The 23,602-nt window shown below is 39.9% G+C and overlaps 1 protein-coding gene across 2 annotated transcripts in view; it reads right to left on the bottom strand.

Annotated features, from left to right (window-relative positions):
* Positions 1 to 69: 69 nt before the first annotated feature.
* Positions 70 to 23,602, bottom strand: part of PHC3 (polyhomeotic homolog 3) — a 29,163-nt gene continuing 5,630 nt past the window's right edge. The window contains exons 5-15 of one of the 2 annotated variants that reach the window (XM_066193713.1): positions 22,164 to 22,289; positions 21,527 to 21,625; positions 20,170 to 20,401; positions 17,879 to 18,753; positions 16,316 to 16,466; positions 15,754 to 16,007; positions 14,912 to 15,068; positions 13,511 to 13,625; positions 12,633 to 12,786; positions 12,317 to 12,548; positions 70 to 8,465 (exon numbers count right to left, since the gene is read on the bottom strand). In XM_066193713.1, the coding sequence (XP_066049810.1) occupies positions 8,311 to 8,465; positions 12,317 to 12,548; positions 12,633 to 12,786; positions 13,511 to 13,625; positions 14,912 to 15,068; positions 15,754 to 16,007; positions 16,316 to 16,466; positions 17,879 to 18,753; positions 20,170 to 20,401; positions 21,527 to 21,625; positions 22,164 to 22,289 (2,550 nt within the window). In that variant the 3' untranslated portion in view covers positions 70 to 8,310. Of the gene's footprint in view, positions 8,466 to 12,316; positions 12,549 to 12,632; positions 12,787 to 13,510; positions 13,626 to 14,911; positions 15,069 to 15,753; positions 16,008 to 16,315; positions 16,467 to 17,878; positions 18,754 to 20,169; positions 20,402 to 21,526; positions 21,626 to 22,163; positions 22,323 to 23,602 lie in introns of both variants that reach the window. The other variant, XM_066193712.1, reaches the window with a different exon arrangement.

The following is a 23,602-nucleotide window of genomic DNA, read 5'->3' on the forward strand; positions in this document are numbered from 1 at the left end:
AGTTCTTAAGAGTTTTACCATGGACTTGATTTGATTTTGTCTAAGAGAAATAAATGATACACAACCAAAGCAGACAAATGAAATTAGCATTTATTTCTGAAGCACTAAACTCACAATACAATGTTGTATTGAAAGAGAAACTAAGTAAATGATGCTGCAGGTTGGTTATTTGTCCCCCAGACCCACAGGGAACAATGATTTCACACAAGAATACTCATTGAGAAAACTCTGCAGATAACAAAAGGTGCAATTACAAGCAAGTTTAAGCAGCATAGTATAAGGTGCTTTGTTTCAGCATTTGTAGGATGGATTTACCCATTAACAGACAGATTGAAGAAATGTCATTTTTACAGATCGAAACAAATGAGAGAATCTAAAATTCATTCACATGCTAGTTGGTAATAGGAAAGTGCTTCTTAAAAAATGATTCACAAAGTAAAGATCATACTCTTACATAGTTCATTGTGTGCTCTTCAACTGTAAAATTTAAATTTTGGGTAATAATTTACTTTATTATATATCAATTATAGAGATAGATTTGATTGCAGAATTTAATACTATATGGGTTAAATTTTCTTATAAAAGAATATTCCAGTATCTCACTCATTAAGAATACACAATCACATCTCAATCATAAATTAATCTCTGATTTCTGAAACATACCAAAATCTGATCATTTTGATTTATTACTTTACCCCACATAGTGCTTCTTTCACCCACAGTCTGTGGTAAATGTCTTTGAGGTTTCTGTGATGTAATCAAAAGGGGACGAGCATTTTTCAGCCGTAGAAAATGGTTTGGGGGGGGAAACCTGCTTAAAAGGCCATCAAAAGGACAGCAAATGATTGAAAACTGAATTTTAAAACTAGTGCAATAAGAGGAGGCAATGCTTAGCAACATAATTTGAAATGTTTGGCACTACAAATTTCATTTTTTATGGTGGAGAATGTACTTGGAGGGAATTCTATTTCCATGTTAAAAGTAGGAAAGCACATGCAATGTTAACTGGAAAATCAACCCCAAGCAATCACTCCCTGCTCGCTCAAACTAGAATTGCTGTTAGTTAGTGCCAGAGATGCTATAGGATAAACCATGGCTAAACACAGGGGTTTGACACAGCATTTCTTCAGGTTTTATAGAAACTGAACACCCACTGAAATGGGGCTGACAAAATATTTACAAAACCTAATTCCATTTAAAAATCGGCAAATACATCAAACATAGGAATGCACCAGGCATTTCAGAATCGTGAAGTAACTAATGCCTAGACTCGGCAGGCACGGGGGGAATTCCTCTTTTAAACACCAGATGAAGGCAAAGCTATTTTCATGTTCATTTCAGGTGTGTTTTGCATGGTGAGTCTCACCCTTCAGAATCACTAACACGCACAGAACTGGAACTGCAACCAGTTGGGTGAGGCTGCTGACATGTTTTATTTATCAGTGTGGTTCAGCTTCCCAAGCCCTAATTAAAGTTTACACAACCCAACTGCCCTAACGTGCCAGAATTCCTGTAGCTGCTGCAGTGCTCCTAAAGACACTTGAAGTTTTTAACATTTTTTACAGGGAATCCACAACATGCAGCCAAAGCAAATATTGAGGGATTGATGTTACATCACCGTTTCACTTGTCAAATTTATTCTTTCTTACTTTTTGTGGAAAAGTGCCAAAAAGCATCAACTTTTAGGCTGTCACCTCCACGGAGGAGGCAACAGTGGCACTGCAGGTCTCTACCAACATCCAGCCGTGGTGCCTGAGCCTGCCAAGGGACTATTTTAAAATATATTAATGGTAACTCTCTTAGCAAGCCCACTTTTATCCTTGGCAATCGTGGAGGGAGACACCAGCTGCGCAGTGATCTCCATCCTACTGCCCTCGTAACAATTGTGTCTTTTCCCCTGTGCATTTTCTTTTTTTTTTTTTAACCTGGTGCTTCTGGGCAGTCCCAACACTGGTGCCTGGACCATCCCTCTCTACAACAGGGTGACAGTTTCACTGCCAAGGAGGACAGAAGCTATGCCAGGAAGGTGGAAATAGCTGAACTAAAAGAACTACAGATAAACCACCGCTACATCTCCTCTGTACATCACTTCTTGAGCTGTGTCAGCAACTAATGGCCTTAACCCATTCAAATACCTTACAGTCCTTAATTCTTATCAGATTATTTGATATTAACGCTAACAACAGCGAAAATGTTAACCCTTTATGGGAGACTTCTGTACTTTTCTCATTTAAAGAATCTCCTACAAATCAACATTGATTTTAATGAGATATTCTATGTGGTTTCAACTCTAAACAGAGTATTTGGCACTCAATGATAAAATTCTCCATCTTTACACACATCTTTCCTGGTCAGTACTGCCTTGTTCATTCTATAACACAAAGACTATTTGGAAAGGAAGCTGGGTGTGCAGAGTCCCTCACTGTCCTCTCCAAAAATGAATTTGCAAAAAGCTGCCAGAGGATGGAAACATCCTGGCTGGGTAGTGGAGGACAAGACAAGACTTCCACAGACTGCCCGGGCTTCACCCACAAAGCAGATCAACCTCAGGAATCAAAGACATTTGTGCTTCAAGCCTAATCCCATAATCAGCACAGACACCCTGATTATTACCTGGCAACACCACCACAAGCCTGTCAACAACCCTATGTAGCAAAGCAGCGCTTTATAAACACAATTAGAATGCTCCTACAGTGTTATGTATTGCACTTAAAGTGTTTATGATCACAATTCTATGAATGCACAATTGTGCTCAAGTTACAACTACTTCCACGTGGAAAAAATATTTTAAAATCTCATTTATCTAGCTCCTTAGTGTACAGAGTCATTTGGATAATCGCACGGGAATACTTGCTGGAAGTTTAAAAACTTTTAACTTGAAATCTGTTCATAACACTGGCTCCCAGTACTGTGCTTCAGAAAAGTTAAATCCATGGCTACAAAAGCTGGACTATGAGCTTACTCCACACCTGTAATTACCAGCATATTCACATCTCTGAACTTTGCTTTTTCCCTTCCACTTTCCTGTAACAGATCAGAAAATATTATGCAACCTTTAAGTGAATGAGCAGGTGTGTGTTTTAATGCAGAGGTCACACAAACCTACACAGCAGCTTAGGATGGGGCCTTGAGCACATGTGGAAGTGCTGACCATGAGACCCAGGGGATAAAGCAGGACACACAAAAAAAAAAAAGCCCCCAGAGCTGACATCCAAGAGAGCAAATGCCACACTCAGAAATTGAGTGGGGAAGGAAATGTCAGATTTCCAAAGAGATGAAGATGGTAAAAACAAACCAGGCTGATTCTCAGGGATTAGGGTAATGTGTGCTCACTGCCTTGGTGCTCAGTCTGTGTCCCAGGCCCTGACTCCATCAGCTCAGACCAGGAACAGCTTCCTGAAAAACCCACACAACTGGCATTTGTCTCTTTTTCAAATGTCACCCTTTGCAAAGCCATCCAGGAGATGTAACTACATGAAACCTTTCAGGTCTAAATAAACTCTCACGACTAAAGGCAAATTCTTTTAAAATTAATTTAATTTAGGCTCATCTTAAATGAACTAAGCATGAAATGAATTTAAAATTTCTTTCTCCTCACAGTATCTCCTGTCTGAAACTACAGCTCACTATGCAATAGAAACTTGAAAATTAATTCACTATGAGCAATTAACACTTTACACTGAAATTATTCACTGATATCTCTGCTCATACCTGTTCCACTCAGCATTGAACACGAGCAGTGTATTTAAAATACTCTAAAATATTAGCTTCTCTCCATCTCTAATAAACTCATTTAGGTGAATATTAAAAATCTACCCTAGACTGATTGTTTTTCAGAGTCATTATCTGCAGCCCAAAACAATCAATGAGGAAATACCTGGGTAATGATAACAAATATATTTCTAAGGATATGCTAACAGGACATCTCTATACACCACTGGTGAGAAAATAACCCTGCAAGCTTTTATACATGCTGAGTTTTAATATGAGCAGTCTCAGTACAATCAGAAGAACTACTCATGTTATAAATGATGGGGATGCCTAATTATTTGCAAAACCAGGACTCAACACAGCTGTCACTGAATTCTTTGATCACTCAGAGCTGTAGATTTGTCACTGTGTAAGAAATCTGTTGAGCTCTTGAGGTGGAAGTTTCTGCATGGATATTGTGGTACTAGAATGAGAACACCCATCTGAAACTGGCATCAGCTGTAGCTGCCATGCCAGGCAGTGAAACCCCAGCCCAGCCTCACAATGAACTTGCACTCAAATTACACTTCAGTGACTATTTCCTTACACTCCAATATACAGAAATCATGCAAAAGCTATCACAGATCTGCCCAAACAGTTGGTTTTATCCCATCTTTTCCTCTTCCTGCCACGTGCAGTTACAAAAGAGTCCATCTGTTCTATTCCAAAAGCTGGATTCCTTCTTGGACAAAGCACAGGTGGAAGTCGGGGGATAAATACCTGCTTTCACAGGAAAGAAATAAGGAAATGGATGCTTGCAGGTCATAAATCTTCTATTTGAAATGTCTCATTGACAAAGATCTAGCAAAGGCTTTACCCTCCATCAAGAACTTCATTTCTGGAAAAAATAGGATGGGTTAATGGATAAAGAATCCATTTACTCTGCAGCCTGTTTAAAAAGCCTTCAGACACTCTCTGGTAAGCCAAAACAACTGGTACTTTAAGTCAAGCTTCCTCAGGGGAGTGCCCAGCTCCTGCTGCAAAGCAGGCATGCTGAGTGATACGAGCCAGATGGATCAGGGGAGGCTGCACACCCATCTTCATCATTCATCTGCAATTCTTTAAAACACCAAACAAACGCTGAAGCTGAGACAAGGGTCACAGTTCTATTCTATTGGATGAAATCTTGACAGCCACCTTCAGCCCAGTGCTCTGCAATCCAGTTTCTACTAAGGAGTAGGGGTAGGATGGAGAGTGGTGGAGAAAAAGGAAGGGAAAAAGCCATGGAATGTATCTCCCTTCTGAGCTATTCCTACAGAGGCTGAAATACCGCAAGCATTTCTGTGAGGGGCAGCCTGCAACAGCAGAAGTCTGAATACAGAAAGAAAAATCCCAGGAAATAAAGAGACTAAAAAAGGTTTCTTGTAGACACGTCCTCTGGGAACAAGTGCTAAAATACAATTAAAATCGTTAATACCTCTTTTGCAAGAGGGTACAGCCTAAGGTGTGAGAAAGCCATGGGAAACAGTAGCATAAGTCTGGGAAAACCTCACCTATCTGAACAGCAAGTGGACAGTACATAAAATGTTCTGGTTCTGGAGGACTGTTACTCTAAGTACTATATTACTTTTTTGAGCAAATTCATAAGCTTCCCAAGTAGACTTCAGTTGCACTTGGAAATTTCCAGCCTACTTTCACACACAAGTGTGATTTTTTTTAAAGAATTGATTTTATTGGCACAGCTACACTGGCAAACACTCCCATCCAAGTGCACTTCTACCAGTACAGGTCAGTATAGCTGTGTCTGCTTTTAAGTTCCAGTTCATTGCCAAAATCACTGAAGAAGAAAAAAACTTTCAATATGCATAAGGCCCACATTCTAAACTGTTGCATTCATGAATATTTAAAGCATAACTCATTATCTGTGGCTTTCCCAAACCCACAGGGAATGTTACCTACCAAACAGGACCAGAAGTGCCTTACTGGGGTCTGCTCTGAGCTCCTGGCACCTGGCAGTGATTATGGCCGAGCTGGACACAAACACTAACTGGAGAAGCTCTCCTGAAAGCTGTCTAACAAAGCAAAATTAAAGCAGCCTTGAAATTCTCATGCATGTAACACTGATTAACTACAGGTCTAAATAAGACCTCTAAGTCCACATTTTCTAGTACACGTTAAGCCATTATCAAACCACATTTATGTATCCCTACTTTTTATATTGCCTAAGAACAATACAATCAGAAGACAGATTAAAAATTAGCCAGTGAGATTTCTGTATAAAAATAATAAAACTTTAAGACAAAAGCCAAAGGATAAATATCTAAGATATCTTTAGTCTTCAGTTAGCTCATCAAAACAGAACATATCCTTTAGAACATATGTTACAGATATGCTACACTGTGTATCTTACAGAAATGCTACAAATGGGAACCCACCGTCTCCATCATTTGAACGTTTTTCAAATGAACATTAGCAAACGTTGGAACTTCAACTAAGAAGTTTATTTTACAACAGTAACTGAAAACAGGAAAAAAAAAAAAACAAATTAGAAAGTGCTTAGCGACTTCCCTCCAAAATAAACCCAGGCATCAACTCATCCTCTAAAGCTTTGGTGCCATTTGGGTAAGAGCTCTCACCACACACCAGTGTGCAACTGCAGTGTGTTGCCCTAACTTGCAGCTTCAGTGGTTAATAAAAACATTAATAACATCCGCTATTATCAAGCTCTAACAGTTGTAATTAAGAACAACGATTCTAACGTTGATCTCCAGAAGGTGTAACGGTAGAAAATCTGTCAGTGGAAACAAAGCAATGGTTTAATTGAAGGAGAATGAAACACAGATTTTTCTGTAATCCAAATTTACTCTTTAAGGTCATCAGTTAAATAATATACATCTTAATCTGTCTGTCACAAACCTGCCTTTTAGCCAGTGTATGTGCATTGACTCCTTTTGATCTAGGGCAGCAGTTCTCAAACTTTATGCCAGTTCCTCTTCTCTTCAGGAATACTGTGCAGCCCCCTGAATACCTCCCTACACAATCATATATTATGCATTAATTTGCATAAAATACAAAAAAATACATTATTTGCAGACAGACACATACACATATTTAATTCAAATATACACAATGACTATCAGCACACGTACCCTTCTTTCCCTAAACAAGAGCTCAGGGACCCAGGTCTGTACATAAGGGGAGTGGAGCTGCAAAAGGGAGGGAACAGGAGGACAAAATACATCCATAAACATCTGTGCACAGGTGGTGGGGAAGCAAAGGCCAAGAAGGTGCTGTTGCCTCAGAGCCCAGGCAGCTTCCAAGAGCATCACTAACTGGGGAAATATATTTGTTCCACAGAGTGTGAGAGGGGGAAGATGGAAGGGGACACTAAAATCCCACCATGTGTGTCTGCAGCATCCAAGACAAAATCTCCTGCCAGAGGGACAAAGCAGGGCCCCTGGATATTTCTCCCAGAGTTGCTGATGTTGGCATTCCACCTGCTAACCTGCAGCTCCAGGCTCCCTCATGGCAGCAGCAGCTGCTCCTGCACAAGCTCTGTGCTTCCTCAGAGCACAGGAAGCACAGCTCACACTGACCACTGGAGAAGGAAAAGGTGCTTGGAAGCTTCCAGCGAGGCAATGGAAATGCACTACAGGGAAAGACATGTTAGAAGAGGTATCAAGAAAAAGAACATCTGAGCTATGCTGTCCCTTCCCTACCCCCAGTCTCAACTTGTCTCCACATGAGCTGGTCCTGTCTGCAGTTTTCAGCCCCTCACACCCAGGCATTTGGGAACCTGAACCCCAAGTGCTCACGCATTTCCTCAGGGTCCACTCTGAGCCCCCATTTGGGAACTGCTGGTCTAGCTTAACTAGCAGCATGTGAAACTACAAACCTAACACTTAATGCCCCCTTAGTGCATAGCAGCATTCAAAGAGTAAAGTAACATGTGCTTCAGTTACCTCTGGCAGGAGTGTCAGTAGCCTGATCATGAGGATTTTGATGAGACATCTACATGGTTTATAGTATTTTACAGACTTCAAGAAAATACTATAGTGGCAGAGATGAGGGTAAGCCCACACGAGGAAAACCAGCTGCCAACCTACCCCTTACAAACAATTTGCTCAAGACTAAAACAAACTCAGAGAGCACAACTAAATGCATAGCATTTTACTGGTACTAGTGCTTCCACAGGGCCTGTGGACACTTCTGTTAGTTCAGTCCAAACACTGCTGTATGTGGGAAAAATCTTTCAGAATACAGCAACACAATTTAAATGGTGTCTCGATTGGAGTGGGGACTGGGGTGTTAATCATAACTCATAAGATGAAGTACATGTTGGGGAATAGCTAACCTATCACAGCATATTTCACTTCATGTTTTTCCATGAAAAATTTCAACTCAAAGCATTACTCAGGCTTTACTATAAACCTATTAGTTGTTGAAAACTACAGAGGACTCCTGGTATAATCAAAGGAACATCTGAAAGTCTTTACGTGGGGAGAGCCCCACCTACTCAACAAAACATCACAGTAACACTCATGCCACAGTGAAGATGTTGGCATATTACTGTCAGTTCTGTCACTGAGAAACTGGTGTTTAAACCTTCATGTTCACCTCCTAGGATTCCTTCAAGGAATTGATACGTGCACAGATTTTCAATGCAGGTCCAAGCTTAATATTCATTGCACTCATTAGGTGATCCTCCTTCAACAAGAGGAGAGCTTGTCCATCAATTTCTTGTGCTCTAAATTCATCTGCAATATCTTGACAACCTAAAGGCAATAAAAAAATATGATTACTGGTTTAGAAATGTCCATTCTTAGATCCAGTTATTTTGTCCACACCAGAGCTGTTCAGTTCCACATTTTCCAGCGCTCATCCCTTTAGCTCGCTGAAGCTAAATTACATGCAAGAATTCAATATTATGATGGGAATTCTGAAATAATATGAAAGTAATTTTTACTACAGCCTTTAATTACACTGTATTTATTGAAGAACTACTCATTGGGAATTTCAAGTCCCAGCAAAGACAGAATTTTCATTTCGTTAAGAGGAGCAACCTCTCATCATTGGAAGAGATGGGGAAAACAGCACTGAAATAGCAATCAGGAACATAATTCAAGTGGGTTCTTTCCAGCAATAAAAAGATACTATCATCTAATTCTATAAAAGATAACTATATTATACTGCTATGTGTAGTGAGAACATCCAAATAGCTTCAATTTCCAAAAGGACTTAATTCCATCTATGTGTTACACCAAAGCTAAGGAAACAAAGTTTTGATTTTGACACAGCCATCACATGAAAGTATTTATCACTGGTTATGAGAGTGAATATTCTACACACAGCAGTAACTCACTTCACAAGCGCAACTTTAAACTGGTTGGATCTTTTTTTCCACGTTAAACTCCTTTCCTCAACATGAAATACCAGTCTCAGGTTACTGAAGATCACAACAGAAAAAACAGACTCTACATGGGTTGGACTGCCCCAAGTAACTGAGGGACCCTTTCCACTGAAGGACACAGTGGAAATAAAGGCTCCTCCAAAGATGTTCTGGACATGTGCTAAGCAGAATCAGCCAGTTCTGCCTGGCTTTATGGCAGCTCTGTTAGATGGATAAATGTCTTCTAACAACATCCATGAGGGCACTCACTGTCAGTTGTTTATTTGAAGCTTCTTTACCCCAGCTGTATTTTTAATGGGGTTTTTTAACACACTTGTGTTCTCAATCCAGCAGTCTCTCCATCTGACTCAGAGCCCTTCAGACACACTTGAATTTGTGCTCCACCTTCCATTCCTGATTTCAATTATTCCTCAAGCTAGCTTATTTTTTGCCACTTTTACATTTTCCTATTTTAAAAGTACACTATTATAGAGATACGAAATTACTGTGAAGAACTTTTCTACCTAGATGACAGCAACTAATTTCATATTCTCTTGTGTGTTCAGATATAAATTCCATAAAGAATAGATACCCCAATTTCCTGATGGATTTACAAATGTGTGTACAAGGCAAATGGAAAGGAAATGTGGAAGGAAGTATCAACATCCAAACCTGAATTCATTTGGATTATTACTGTGTGAAGGTTGTAACATTCAAAGTTGGAAAAAGTTAGCTTTTCACAAAGAATAATTTTTCTTCATGATTTATTAAACAGATCTCATGCAACAATTAGCTCTGACATCATCATGAAAGTTTCCTTACTGAAGTGCTGACAACAGATAGAACATCTGTAAGTCAAATATTGGGTATTTTTGGGAAAGGTACCATGGCATGTCTGATTGGAAACCTGGACATTGTGATTGTCAGACCACACCATTTACAAAAATTCTGAGAGATCAGGAAAAGTTCCTACATTTAGGAACAAAACTTAAACTGAATGGAAATAGGAAACTGGATGTTTGTGGCTGCCAACTTTTTCCTTTAAGCAATTTCCACACAACTTCTTAAACACTTTTTATCAAACTCATTTTTGGAAAAGCAGAGGATGGAGGTTGAAGGTATTGCAGTTCCCTCATCCAAGCACATCTCAGTATATTCTTAAGCACTTTGGCAATGGCTCCTTGCGCAAGAACTTGGCAAAAAAAAAAAAAAAAAGCAAGGGTGGGGAGCGGGTGAAAGGTCATTTATCTTGCAACTGAAGAAAGGAAGAAGAACAATTCTGCTCAGCTTAAGCTGTTCCCAGAAGAAGCATCTAACAATGCAAGTGTCCTGGACACTGACTTCTCCAAAAGGCTCCAGAGAAATCCAGGAAAAGCCTGACAAGGACACAAGTCCATTTCAGCTACAGACTTCACACAAAGCTGTAAATGAAAACAGACGTCCCTAATGTTTATGGAAAAGTGACAAATCACCAGCTCCTACAGCATGGCAGATGGCCTGCACAGACTGCACCAAGTAGATATATAATATAAAATGCCATAATGAAAATCATCTATATTATTTCCTGCATTAATCAAGCTTGGAAGTATATGATAAAATATTTTTTCAAGAGAGTGACTTGAGAATATCCTGAAAAGAATAAACCCCAAAAGTACCTAAAAAGCCAAATGCAGCAAATGTAGCAATAAAAATTCTGGCAGGTTGTGAATACAGCTTTAAATATCGACTGAACTTTTTCTTAAAAAAAGTATTTGAGAAACTAAGCATTCATATGGAGAAGAATGAGTAATTATAATAAATTTTCATTACATACAAATTTATAGAAGCTTGTTTAAAATCAAAGATCACCTTGCTTATAGAACACAAAAAACTAAACCAGATCCAGCAGCTGGTGAAATATTGTAAAAGTAATGGTTTCAAAACAGAAACCACATTTCAAGAATAAAAGTTTTGGCTTCATACTTGCAAGTGAATTGTGTTTAATGTGGCACTTCAATTATTCTAGCACAGGAACTACCATTTATTGAGAGCCGAGGATTAGTTATTGAATTATCTAGAGCCTGAAATCCATAAAAACAGTAACTGAAAACAGCAGTGATAGAGCTACACTCCGTAACACAGCTCAAGTACAGAAACAGGAATGATCACATCCCAAACCTAAGGAGCTTTGCTTGTTTCTACACCCATCACTGCAGGTGCCCAGAAGCAGACAGTGTCACTGAATTGCAATAAACTATCAGAAGAAAGGTACTTCAAGGATGAATTTTGCCGATTTTAGACATCTCTCACTCAGTTCTTCGCCTGACCTACTACAAAAGACTGTCTGTCATAATGCATGTGTATGATTTAGCAGTGAAGATATATTTCTTACAGGTTAATAGTCTAATGGGATTCACAAAGAATGGTATAGCATTCCAGAAAAAGTAGAAAACTGGGAAAAAATGTAGCTTGGGTTTTAATGGGTAAGCAACAAAAATTCTGGTATGATTGCCACTGTAGAGATCTGCCTTGTTATCTGTAGGGGTTACAGTGTCTGATCAGATAAAATGGCATCCTTGGGAAAAGGTGAAGAGTGAAGTTTTAAAGGTTATGATAGTTAGGAAATGATAACCTGAAGATGACATAAAGGTAACTGTGAATATAGAGCTAAAGGAAAGGTTTGTGACCGAGGAAAAACCAGATTGTTTTTTCTAAGAACAAACTGAGATTAGCATTATGCAGAGTTTCTAGGCAGAAGATCTCTGAGCACAGCTATGCAAAATAATTTTTAACTTTACAGCAGAAACTTGCTTACTCTTTTTTAATGACTTGTATCATGACAGGTCTTCCAAACTTTTCAGTTGTATTGAGTGAGGTAGCACTGCTCTTGCTTTTCCCACTGAACAAGCAGCAGGGGAGGAAGGAAGAGTAGAAGTAACAAGTGAGCAGGGAAGAGAAGAAAGCAGTGCAACAGCGAGGAAGTGCGTCTGATCTCTCTACTGACCTCTTGAGAGAAGTCAGACTGAAGGAAGGAACAGCTCTAATCTCCATCAGCTGGGATGCAACAGCAGAAGTGGGACTAGTTCTATCAACATGGGATTTGTGCTGAAGGAACAAGCAAGAGGAAACAAATCACATTCCAGTCTCTATCACCAGCTAACACCGCTGCTGTTACCACACCACCTCCTCATCACAGCGCTGCTACAAAGCAAGGAACTCCATCGTTAAAACCAAGAGAAGTTATTGCCCATTCCATACCAGGCAGAGAATGTATGAAGGCCCAAACTTCATCGACAGTCCACACTGAGGGGTCAGTTTGCACCACCGGCAACAGCTCGATGCTCTCCGGCATTTTGCGCATCCTCAGCTCCCGGAGCTCCCGCTCCCTCTCCCGCTCACTCTGCCTCCGCAGGCGCGTGGTCATGGCTGTTGGAACAGAGTCCTCATGAGGAGCCAGATCTTCTTCTGCAGATGGATAAGTAATTGGAAGCTGGAAAATGCAGTAACTACAGTATTAGGCTTTATTTGCAACTCCCAAAGCAGTGCCATAGTTTTAAGCAAATATTGCACAGACCTGTCTAAGAAAATGATCTCGTGACGCCGCCCCCTCAGGGCCGCTCGGCCGACGCCCGCGCCGCCCAAGACTTTGGCTATCTGACTTCCGATTCCAACGACTGGTCTTGTCTGATGGAAACAGCCCAAATTTCTTAGTGCAACTAAGGCTGTGCCTAAAGAAGTAAGATATATTCAATAATGCACTAGTAGCTTTTTGGACTGAAGTCAATTAAGTAACCATGAAATCACAGTGTTGTAGAAATGCTGCTTAATGACAACAACAGCTGTCACAGAATACAAGAGAAAGGTACCTCAAAGGCCATTTAATCCAACCCTCATCTCGTTGTGGGATCAAGTACATCCAGGTTACCCCTGGAAGGTGTCTGTCCTTCCCATTCTTGAAAATTTTCCATGATAGAAATACCTTTGCATTTTATGGCATAGCACAGTTCTGCTGTGAAATGTCCACTAAAACCTAAAATCACATTCTATTTTCCGGTTCCATTTTCTCTACCCAGCTGATACCCAGTCAAAGGAGGATAGAGGCAAAAATCCCATGTTAAGATTTAAGGACTAAATCTCTTTGAGATTATTTTCCTGGTGGTGTCCCAAGAAGTACCAAATCAAAAATACATATTCTCACTACCTAAATGGGAATGTTGCAGACATATGAGAAAGGTCACGTCCAGACACACTGCTGCTAAAAAAGACCTAAGTGACAACTAGAAATGGGAAACTATTCCCCATTTCTAAAACTTATGGTATTAAACACCAACTTTCCACTTGTTATAATGGAAGACTTTACATTCAGATGTTGACTGTGAATTCTTGCTCTCTTAACCAGGAGAGATTAATCCATTAACCAGACAATGATAAACAGTAACTACATAGAGTTACCTTTTGGCACAGGATGTGGAGCAGAATCTTTTTGACCGCAGAAACTTATTGGGATATCCCATTTTTCCACAAAATTCACACTTCAGAAGATCATTGTCAATTTCATCCAGTCCCTCTAAAGAAGGAATGAGGAATAAAGTCAGTTTCGATGACACAAAATTATGTTCACATCTCTCACCTCAAGCAGGCAAAAGATCTTCAAATATTTAACACATTCAATTAAATACTTTGATTAACAGACAATTATGCAAAGCTACTCAAGTCATAGATTTCATCCTGTCTAGAAAAGATCTTGAGTAAACTGAACCTTAATGAACCTTCAATTAAGTTATTCAATGAACTTAATCAGTTTTTGTTGAATTTCAAGCCATCCATGAGCAGGTCTGCCCTCAAACGTAGCAAGCAATTAAAAAAGAAGGGTTACATTCCTCATGAATTGCTTCACAAAGAGTTCATTAAGAGAACCAGGCCTTCCATAGTCTAAATGCAAACTCTTTCTGTAATGACATAATGAATTAACCTTTTGAAGTACATTCTTTGAATAAGCAGCTGCTACAACCAAAGGGACTTGTGAAAGCAAAGAAAGCATTGGATCTTGAATTTATATAACATTCAACCTATGAAAAAGATAAGCCGCATGCAATGAAGAAAAGGATTGTGGCATCTGCTGACTTACAGCTTACTGTAACAGAGTATTTTTCTTTTACTGGTGAGGTGAGATGGCCCTTTTCCTGCTCTACAAAAAGCACCAGTGCAGCAAAGAGCTGGAAATACTGAGAAGGGTATTTGAAGGGTGTTTGTACCACACACACAATCATACCCTGGTTTACTATCAGAAAATCTCCTTTACTCAACTTCTGTGTAAGTGGATGTGTCTCGATGTTGGATGTTTCCTACCAGCTCACCTAATGAGTAGCTACAAATTCTATACATAAACCTAACACCAGCTGTCAGGAACAGTAACTAAACCCAAAACTATGAGTGTTTGGATAATTCCACAAAACAGACAAGCTGCCTGAAATCTGAGACACAGCACAGTGTTAGTACTGATAAGAAAATTTAATTAACATCTAACGAAACAAAATAACTGCTGCAAAGAATTTTGCTATGGAAGAGGGAATAGAACTATTTTAAGAGAATGAAAGAAAGAGTTGCAATTAAGACTAAATTTAAGCAGACCACCAAAACCAGCTCTGGTGCAAGAAGGATACAAGCTGTGGGAAAGAAAACCCAGGGGTGGCTAAAAAATTCTGAACTTTCACATCTTAGATTTGACTTTATAGAAAAATGTGTGTTCACAGAATAATTTGGGTTTTTCTGGGCCAGGCCACAGTTTGATTCCCATTTCATAGCACACAGAACTGGAGGGGGGAAATGAGCATTTAAACAAAAACTACAAACCTTCTGCAATCATATCCTCTATTTCTGTGTCTGATGAGTTGTCTACCTGTTTTGTGTTCTGCAAGTCTGATTCGACACACACCACACTCATGATCCGACCCTCCACCAGCAATCTCTTCTCTGCAGGCTGTTCCACCAGCAAAGATGAACGACTGACCTAGTGCAATAAAAGCAAAGCAACGGTGAGTAATTAACATTATTCACAACAGTGAATAATTAAAAACAGTATTTGTGATTTAACAGTTGCAACTGAGAAGATGATCAGTTTCTACTTCGTATCAAAGCAGCACAATTATATCCTGCCAAAGCTCATTTCTCAAACAAATTAAGATTCACTCCTGCTCTGCAGAGTTTGCAATTATATTTAACAAAGGAAGAAACACATTATATGTGAAATGAAGGAATGGGAAAATGAGACACACATTAAATTAGTAAGGCAGGTTTTAAATTATCAGTTTGTGATTTAAAATTTTCAGCACTAATTACACCTAGCCCAGTTAAGAGCTTGCCAGTGCTTGAAACAACAAATTGTAGCATTTTAGAATTTTAACACAGACTCAGCTCTGAGGTTTAAATTAAGGTATCACTTAAACTGAGGGATCTACTAGGCAGACAAAGGTAAGTATTCCAAATGGTAGCCTAAACCCACTCTCTGTAGTTATCTCCAGATATAGCCTACTACTCAAGTCACCAATCAGTGGAGAAAAGGTGAAAACCAACATCTGAAACATAATTCAAGATCTAAATATCTACAAGCCACAAATAACACCCTTCTTACAAAGAGTTAATTTCAAAGATTAGTAGTTAAAACAAAAAAAAATCCTAGCAACTTTTAGACTTACAGGGAAGGGCTCCAAGCCCTCCTGAATGACAAAGCCTTCGATGACGTGGGTCAGGATCTGGGGTTTAACAATAGCCTGTGGAGGTTTATTTTCTAGGCTGGGAATGCTATTGGGCATGGATGTGCTGTTGCTCCTTGTCGTTGCTGCTGGAAGCAAAAGAGGTGGTGGTGGAATAGAGGCATGGGAAGGATCAGATGGAGATTTAATTACTGAGGCACTGACTGATGATGTCACTGAAGGCAGTCCCCCATGTTCTGCAAAAAAATAAGAAAACATCTTTTATCACTTATGTCCAACCGTTGGCTCAGAATCTGGAAGTAAGAGGTGATAAATCCCCAAGACTCATCTCTGCACCCATCAACCCTTAGCACAGGCTGTTCCCTAGGCTTTAGAGATTCCACTTTTAAAACAAGAGGGTTTATCACACCAGACTATTCCACAAACACACCCTCCTCATGCAAATATTTTCTTTACTCAGAACTTGCTAACTACATAGTTGGCCATTAATTACTTACACAAATCACAAAACCAAAAGCTACCTTAGTTTGGCATCTGTCCTCACCTGACAAAGGATCCTCTGAATTAAGAGCCTCTCCATTGCCCAAGGTTATGGCTGGTGGGGACAAGGTGGGTGGGGTAGGTGTCCTTGCCATGTGGACACAATCTGAGTCCTCGGGCATCTCCTCTTCACACACATTCTCCACTTGGTAAATCTGCATCCAACAAACTATTGCTTTAGAGAGATTTCCATTCTATCTTAACACCTTAAAAGAGTTGCATAAATACAGTTTGAAAAATAAATTACCAGTTCAAATATGTTAACCTTTTAATAAAATACTAGTTCCCAAAATGCATACCAAACAATGAACTGAGGACATCACAATATCTATGGCAGTAAAATTATTTTGTTACAAACAACAACATATAAAGAAGCACAGCTCTCCAATCAGAGAACTTAACTTTTTCAGTATCTTATGTGTATAGTTTACTGTTATTTTTATTTACACATACATTTGATGTTATTTAAATATATCTGCAAAATGCAAGTTTAATGACAAATCTGCAAATTGTTCTATCTTACACAGCAGTGTAATCAAGTTGAGTATTTCAGAACAGTACACCAAGACTATCAAGCATTAGTGATTATAAGAGATTTTAACGTCTTTCCCTCAAAAGTATTGAAATGAAATTTACATAAATTCCTGACAGTCAGTTTAGCTGATTAAAATGTAAAACACCACTCTGTCAAAAGCCAACCTGGCTCCTACTCTTTTGCCCAATTTCTCCATGAAATACAAGAGTTGAGATTATTACCCTCTTAAAATAAATTGAAAAATGAACAACATAGCTCCTTCCTTAACCTGTTGATAATCTCAAAAAAGCCTAAAAGAGCTGCTGATGCTTTTGCTCAACTTAATCTCATTAGCATTTAACCACTAAAGCCCAGCAATGTCATCTTAAATGTCAGCCTTATTTGCATATCATTTTATTTTCCTGATTTTAATCCAGTGATTGAAGGCAAAACCTTCAATTACAAACTGCAGACATCTGAGATAAACACTGAACCAAATTAAATGGTGGTGGATGGGAATTGCCAAAACAGCATCAAAATTCCCCTATTCTTTTATGAAGAGGATATTTTTAATGTTGGTACAAAAGTAATTATCCAGAAACCTATCATCTTAATAACCTGATATGCACCTTCCACCTAGTATAGATTGCTCTCCTAACCAAAATCTATTTGTATTGAGATAAAAGTTTATAGGCCTCATGTCACGTTTACCAAAATTCTTTATGTAAGCATTGTCATATATTTACTTACTTTTTTTAAACTTCAAATACATTGCAATTTCTTTAAGAAACAAGAATTTAGATCTTAAATTTACACTGTCACGATTCCCGGTTGATATTCTTGACTGATGATCCATTTCAAAAAGCCAACAAATAAAACCCCAAACCAAAACATGAAACAGAAGAAAAATGTCTAGAAAACTCAGGTCTGTAATCAATAGGTTTCTTGTCCTCTGTCTAGCACCTGATTTAGCTCCCTTTTAAGTCAATGGGCCAGACTCACAGCTCTGGAGCAGCCCAGGGAAAGAATAAAGGATGCAATGTTATCACTCACCACTGGAGTTTCAATCGGAACGGAAGGCTGCACCTGCAGATTTACTGCGACGGTCTGTGGCGGTGGAAGAGTTTGAAATGGCAGCTGGACCAAAGCCTCTGCAGCAGGAAGTTCTTCCTCAGAAACCAAAGTGTTTTGAACCAAAACCTGGCCCTGGGACAGAATTTCAGGCTGCACTTGTAAAGACTGCACGGACTGCAGGGGCAGCGGTTGAATCTGGGTTGAGGACGCCGAGAGCTGAGGCGGAGCTGCCAGGGGGATGGGAGCGGATTGCAGGGCTGGGTACGGCTGGTGCGGCGTGGAGGACACGAGCTGCGGGCCCGGGGACACCAAGCCGGGCGGCTCCACGGCCCCGATGTGCACGGCGGACGAGGGCGGGAGCGGCAGGTGCGGCGGGAGGCCCAGCGGCTGCGATGGCCGCACGGGGTTGGCGGCAGCCGCCTGCGGAGCGGCCGGCTCGGGCTGCAGAGCCGCCGGCACCAGGGAGCTGGCCTGGGACTGGATAAGGGCTTGGGGGTGGATAATGATGGTGGGCGACTGACTCGGGGAGTGGGACGGCGGAGGGGACACCACCACGGACTGCTGAGCTGACTGCGATGGGGTAGGAGAGAGCGTGAGAGGCGGAGGGTGGATGTGGAGAGGGGAGCAGTGGGACGGGACGCTGCCGGGAGCCGGGGGCAGCGCGTGGCTGGGGAGGGGCAGGCAGTGCTGGGACGGAGGCGGCTCCGGGCCCGCAGGAGTCTGGAGTGCGATCGGCTGGACTTGCTGCTGCTGCTGCAGGATCAGCTGATGATGGGAAATCTTTGGAGGTGGCGAATGAAGTGGGATCTGCTGATGTTTTACTAGAGAATGAGGTTGCAATGGAGAATATGAAGCTGTGAGGGGAGGGGGAAAAAAGCGACAATTAGTATTTATTTCTTCAAGTTCCAAAAATATTATAAAATACCTCAAAATTCTCACTTTAAAGATCAGCATAATTTTTTTAACACTTCCAATATTTGTTTAAAAATATCTTCTTTGACAGCACACAGAACACAAAAACAATTTATTAGGGGAGTATATCAATTTCCAAATCAAAATGCAGCAATGAATAAATTAATATGGCCATGCTTTTTATGTACACATACTTTCTATAAAGAAGTATCTAAATCTTATCTTTTTGCTGCTAGGTCTAAGATTGTTGCTGACCCAGCCTTATTTAAGAATTTCACACGACTTTAAATGGATTTAACCTCTGCTTTGAAACAGACTGGAAGAGAAATGATAAGCACAACAGGATTTGCTGTTAAGTTAAACTTGAGATACTACTGTGTTAAGAGACTAAATAAAATTCCAAGAGTTTAGTATAAATTTTAACCATTGAAAGCATTTGCCTGAACTTGAACACAGCAACTGAGAGACACAAACCTAAAAGCAGTGCAGCTTCCAGAGAAATCACTTCACCTTGAAGTGAGCCAGTGACTCACCAGTCATTTCTTACAGCACACACACATATTTTCCTCTACACGCAAACCTCTACTTGCTTTGTCCTGTCCACTTCAGAAACAACTCATTTATGTAGTTTTTTTAATTTGTTCTGCTGCTAAGGATAGGTTTTTTTTCTTACCAACCTGAGTTCTGAGAGCATTAGGGTTCAACACCTCCAGAATGTCTGCCTCCAAGTCCCACTCTTTCTCTAAAACCTGTCATTATGCCAAGCTACATTCCACAGAACTCGGACCAATTGTCAAGACTACCATCACTTTTTCAAAATAAGAAAGCTAAGATGCAAATCTGCTTCATGCAGTGTAAGTGCCTCTCTAACCCAGTGCAGGTTATTTTGATTTATCTCAGTACAAAATACTAAAATTCTGAGCATTGTTACCTATGGGTTTACAAAAGCACTTGATATAAGAACATTCTCATGACACAGACGACACATAAAAGAAACAAACCACCAATAAAATGCATTTAGATGGTAACAAGAGGCTTTGAGGTGGTTCCAGCCCACACTTTGCTGCCCAGAGATGGGATGGCATGTCCTGACAACGAACATACAGAGAGAGACCAGGAACGAGAATCACGTTTACGCTGTGACTCAACAGGGTATTGCAGTTGCTATATTGAAATTTAAGAACATTCCTGCCTCTGTTTAATCAAAATCCCGTGCAACATCCAATACCAACAAATAAGTGAATTTGTAATAAAAATCTGAACTCTGTTCACATGGAATATCTACAGGAACAGAGTAAGAGAGCACTGAACTCTGACAGAAGTGTGATACACAAGTTAGTTTCCTATACTGATCCCACCTGGTGTGATTAGGTGGTGTATGCTGGATGTCCGTGTGACCGGCGTGCTCCGACACTCCGGAGCAGGGCTCTCTTTCCTGGTGCTCTCCGAGGGATCAGCCTGGCTGCCCTTGGAGCTGCTGGCAGCTTTGCTGGGGCACAGGGACTGGCTCTGACTGCTGCTCTTTGGTGGGCCATTCTGGGAACTTGACAACACACCCAGCTTCTGACTGCGCAACGTCAAGTTCTGAACCTAGGAAATGAGCAAAACATGAAAAGACCCAAACTCTATAAATAGCTGTGATAAATATCAGGCAAAAACAGCAAAAAAAAAAAAATTACATTTTGTAATGCTTCTCATCCCATGTGATCATAAGGAACCAAAAATCTGCATATCAAAGTATCTTTAAAGCCATAAAATTTATCACTTTATTACTTCAGTGATAAATACAGAAATCTTTTTCCCTTTACTGGAGTTTTAAAAGAAATGGAAATTGTTAATTAATTTGAATTAAAACTTTCATCTTTCTCTTTTATTGTGCCTTCAAAGTAAGTGACACAAGGCATCTTAAGCAAAGGCAATTTTATTTTTACAGACACTGCAGAAGTGCAGTGGTCTGTGAGTGAGACAGACCAACATAAACCAGAGCCTTGAGTGGTCAGTGGGACCAGAGTCTTCTCTGCTGTGTGCTGTCTTTGTGTGCTGACAAAACCGAGGCCTTTGTTTCTACATTAACCTCCAAATTAACCAGTATTAACCTCCCAGCTGATCACGACACCTCCAATGTCACATGAGACAAAAGGTTTGCTTTCTGAAATGTAAATCTGTCAGGGATCATTTTCACTGAAGTCTGTTATACCACACCCAGATCCTGCACATAACGATCCCAGATCTCCAATCCTACGTGCCGAGCTAAAATTTCACTCTCAAGGACAATGCCTACCCTTGTAGCACTAATTTAAATCATCTTTTACATGAAAAAGAGGACTAATTATTATCACTGTTCCCTATTTTGATTACATAATCCCTTCCTCACTCAACAGTTAGTACCTGTGTGATGAACAGCCAGTTTACATTTCACTTCTCACTGCTCTGTGTGTCACCACAGGGCACATTCATACCCAAGACAACAGCGCTTGCTTTGTCACTGGCATGCGGGAGGCATTTACTGCCATCCTGCCCCAGCGAGGACCAATCCCTCAGCACACCTTCACAGATGACTCAGCTGCAGTTTGGCAGAGCCACCCCAGCAGCTCATCTGCTCTCTGCTCTGGGGTGAAAGTAAAGCAAGAAAAACTAAAGCACAACATATTCCCTTACTTTGCAGTTCCGTCCCACTCGATGGAGCAGACCTTTAGTAAGTTTACACAAGCTCACCTGAGTAGCTGCAGACTGACAGGAAGATGAGGAGGATGAGGAGACAACAGGAATGTCAGACTGGACAGCAGCCACAGTGGTCGCAGGTGTAAAAATAAGCTGTCAAGCAAGAAGAAAATACACAGTAACAGACTGAAATTTTTAAAATCTGTGAAAGAAATGCACTATCTTAAAGAGAGACATAACTTACACACACTGATGTACAGCTTCTAAGATTTACTTTTTTGTAGATTAAAATAGATTAATAGATTATAGATTACTATAGATTAATTTAGATAATTATAGATTAATTTTAAGAACTATTTATCACAGTAATTTTAGTAAAGAAAGAAAATAATAGAGAATGGAAACAAAAAAAAATAAAAGAGAATAATGTAAACCAAATATAATAATATATATATGTTCAGCATATTGCGAAAATTCTTTGAGATAAATAAACATCTGTGAACTTTCATACAAGCACCCAAGAGCACTTTCCCTTCAATACTACAAATTAGTAGGAAAAAAAAAAACAAAACAAAACCAGAAAACAACAAAAGAGCAGCCCAATATCTACTATATTTAGGAAAGAGAGCTTAGATCTTCCAAAAGGGACAGACCAAAGCCAAGCTTTGCAAGGACTGTAATCAGAACTTACCATCTGAGCTCGCAGATACATTTGAGCCTGGCTGGCACTCAGGGTGGGAGAGGTGCTGCCCAGCAACATCGTCTGTTGGGTGATGCTGCTGCTGGTGGTGTTGGAGGTCTGAGAGCGGCTTATTATCTGTGCAGGTGTGGGAGAGGTGGAGAGGTTAATCTAAGGAAACAAAAATATTGCTTCTGTCATGGAAATTCCATCACCCTAGGGTCTAAAGCCAGAAAGCCCTTGACAAAAATGGCAGGGGCAGTTGGAATCTCTGAACTGTGAAGGTATCAAAAAACGTATCGAGCCAATCGTCACAAAATTGGATTCTGGCAAGACTGTTTGTTTTTATTCTTAAACTGCAAGCAGCCACGTTGCAGTAAATAAAAATAAGCAGTTAAGAGTATAAACAATGATATGAAGTCTGAAAAATATGCCTCATAGAAATACACATTTACTGAATATGTAGAATGAGAGTTCAATATTTTAAGAAGAACACCTGAACTTCAATACTGAAGATCTTAAAATGTTTATATTAACTGCTTGGACTGGTATCTTCTATTAGGCAGTCTGATCACAGAACACTTCTTCGTGCCACCACTTATGGACTTTCAATCCTCATTTCACATATGCACACTGAAAAATGACTGAAGACTACAACCTTCTCCAATTTCATATTAAATGCTCCTCAAGAACCATTCTTTAGCACCTTCTTAAAAAAAGATGTTGTGTCTTTGCCTTTTCTTTTTTCCTCTAACCAGTCTAACAGAGTTAAGTGCCCAGCTCTTTTTCATCACTTACTTAAAAGATTTCCTTGAAAAACCCCAACCCAATTATTTTGTCAGTTTAACATCAGACATCTTAATAGACATCCCCTCAGAAATTTAATGAATAAATGGTTTTACTTCTAACAACTGTAAGCCAAGCCAAGCTATGAGAGCTTAAAAAAATACACAGTTAAATCACTGAAGCTATGCACTGGAGTCATGAACAGCTTGAGGGTGTGATTAATAAGCAGGATGTCTGTAGGACTAACAAATCCTACTTCAGACAACTGTAAAACTGTACAGAAGAGACTGTGCATGTCTGACAATGACAGTTAAAGAAATACAGCATGAACTGAACACGGAGCAGCTCACAGGTGAAACCTGAGCACATGCCTAGAATATGGAAAGTGAAACTGCAAAAGAGATGAATGAGGGAGGATGATAATCAATAAAAGAATGAATGCTATAAACATTTAATCAGTTTCATAAATGTATGTGAGCATTGACTTGGGATTCTTCAGATTTAGTACTATTTAGTTCCTGATACACAGTTATGCTTTTCACCTATGGTAGTGCCCTGAATAAAGAAACTAACGTAGAAAATCCAGTAAGAAATCATGTAAGAGATGAGAGCTCAGGGAGTGATTTCTGCAGGAGCTTGAACAGCCACTGGTGCTTGTGGAGTGA

The sequence above is a fragment of the Chamaea fasciata genome, unplaced genomic scaffold, assembly GCF_029207755.1.
Source record: "Chamaea fasciata isolate MVZ Bird 193981 ecotype frontalis unplaced genomic scaffold, bChaFas1.0.hap1 SCAF_11, whole genome shotgun sequence".
NCBI classification, from domain to species: domain Eukaryota; kingdom Metazoa; phylum Chordata; class Aves; order Passeriformes; family Sylviidae; genus Chamaea; species Chamaea fasciata.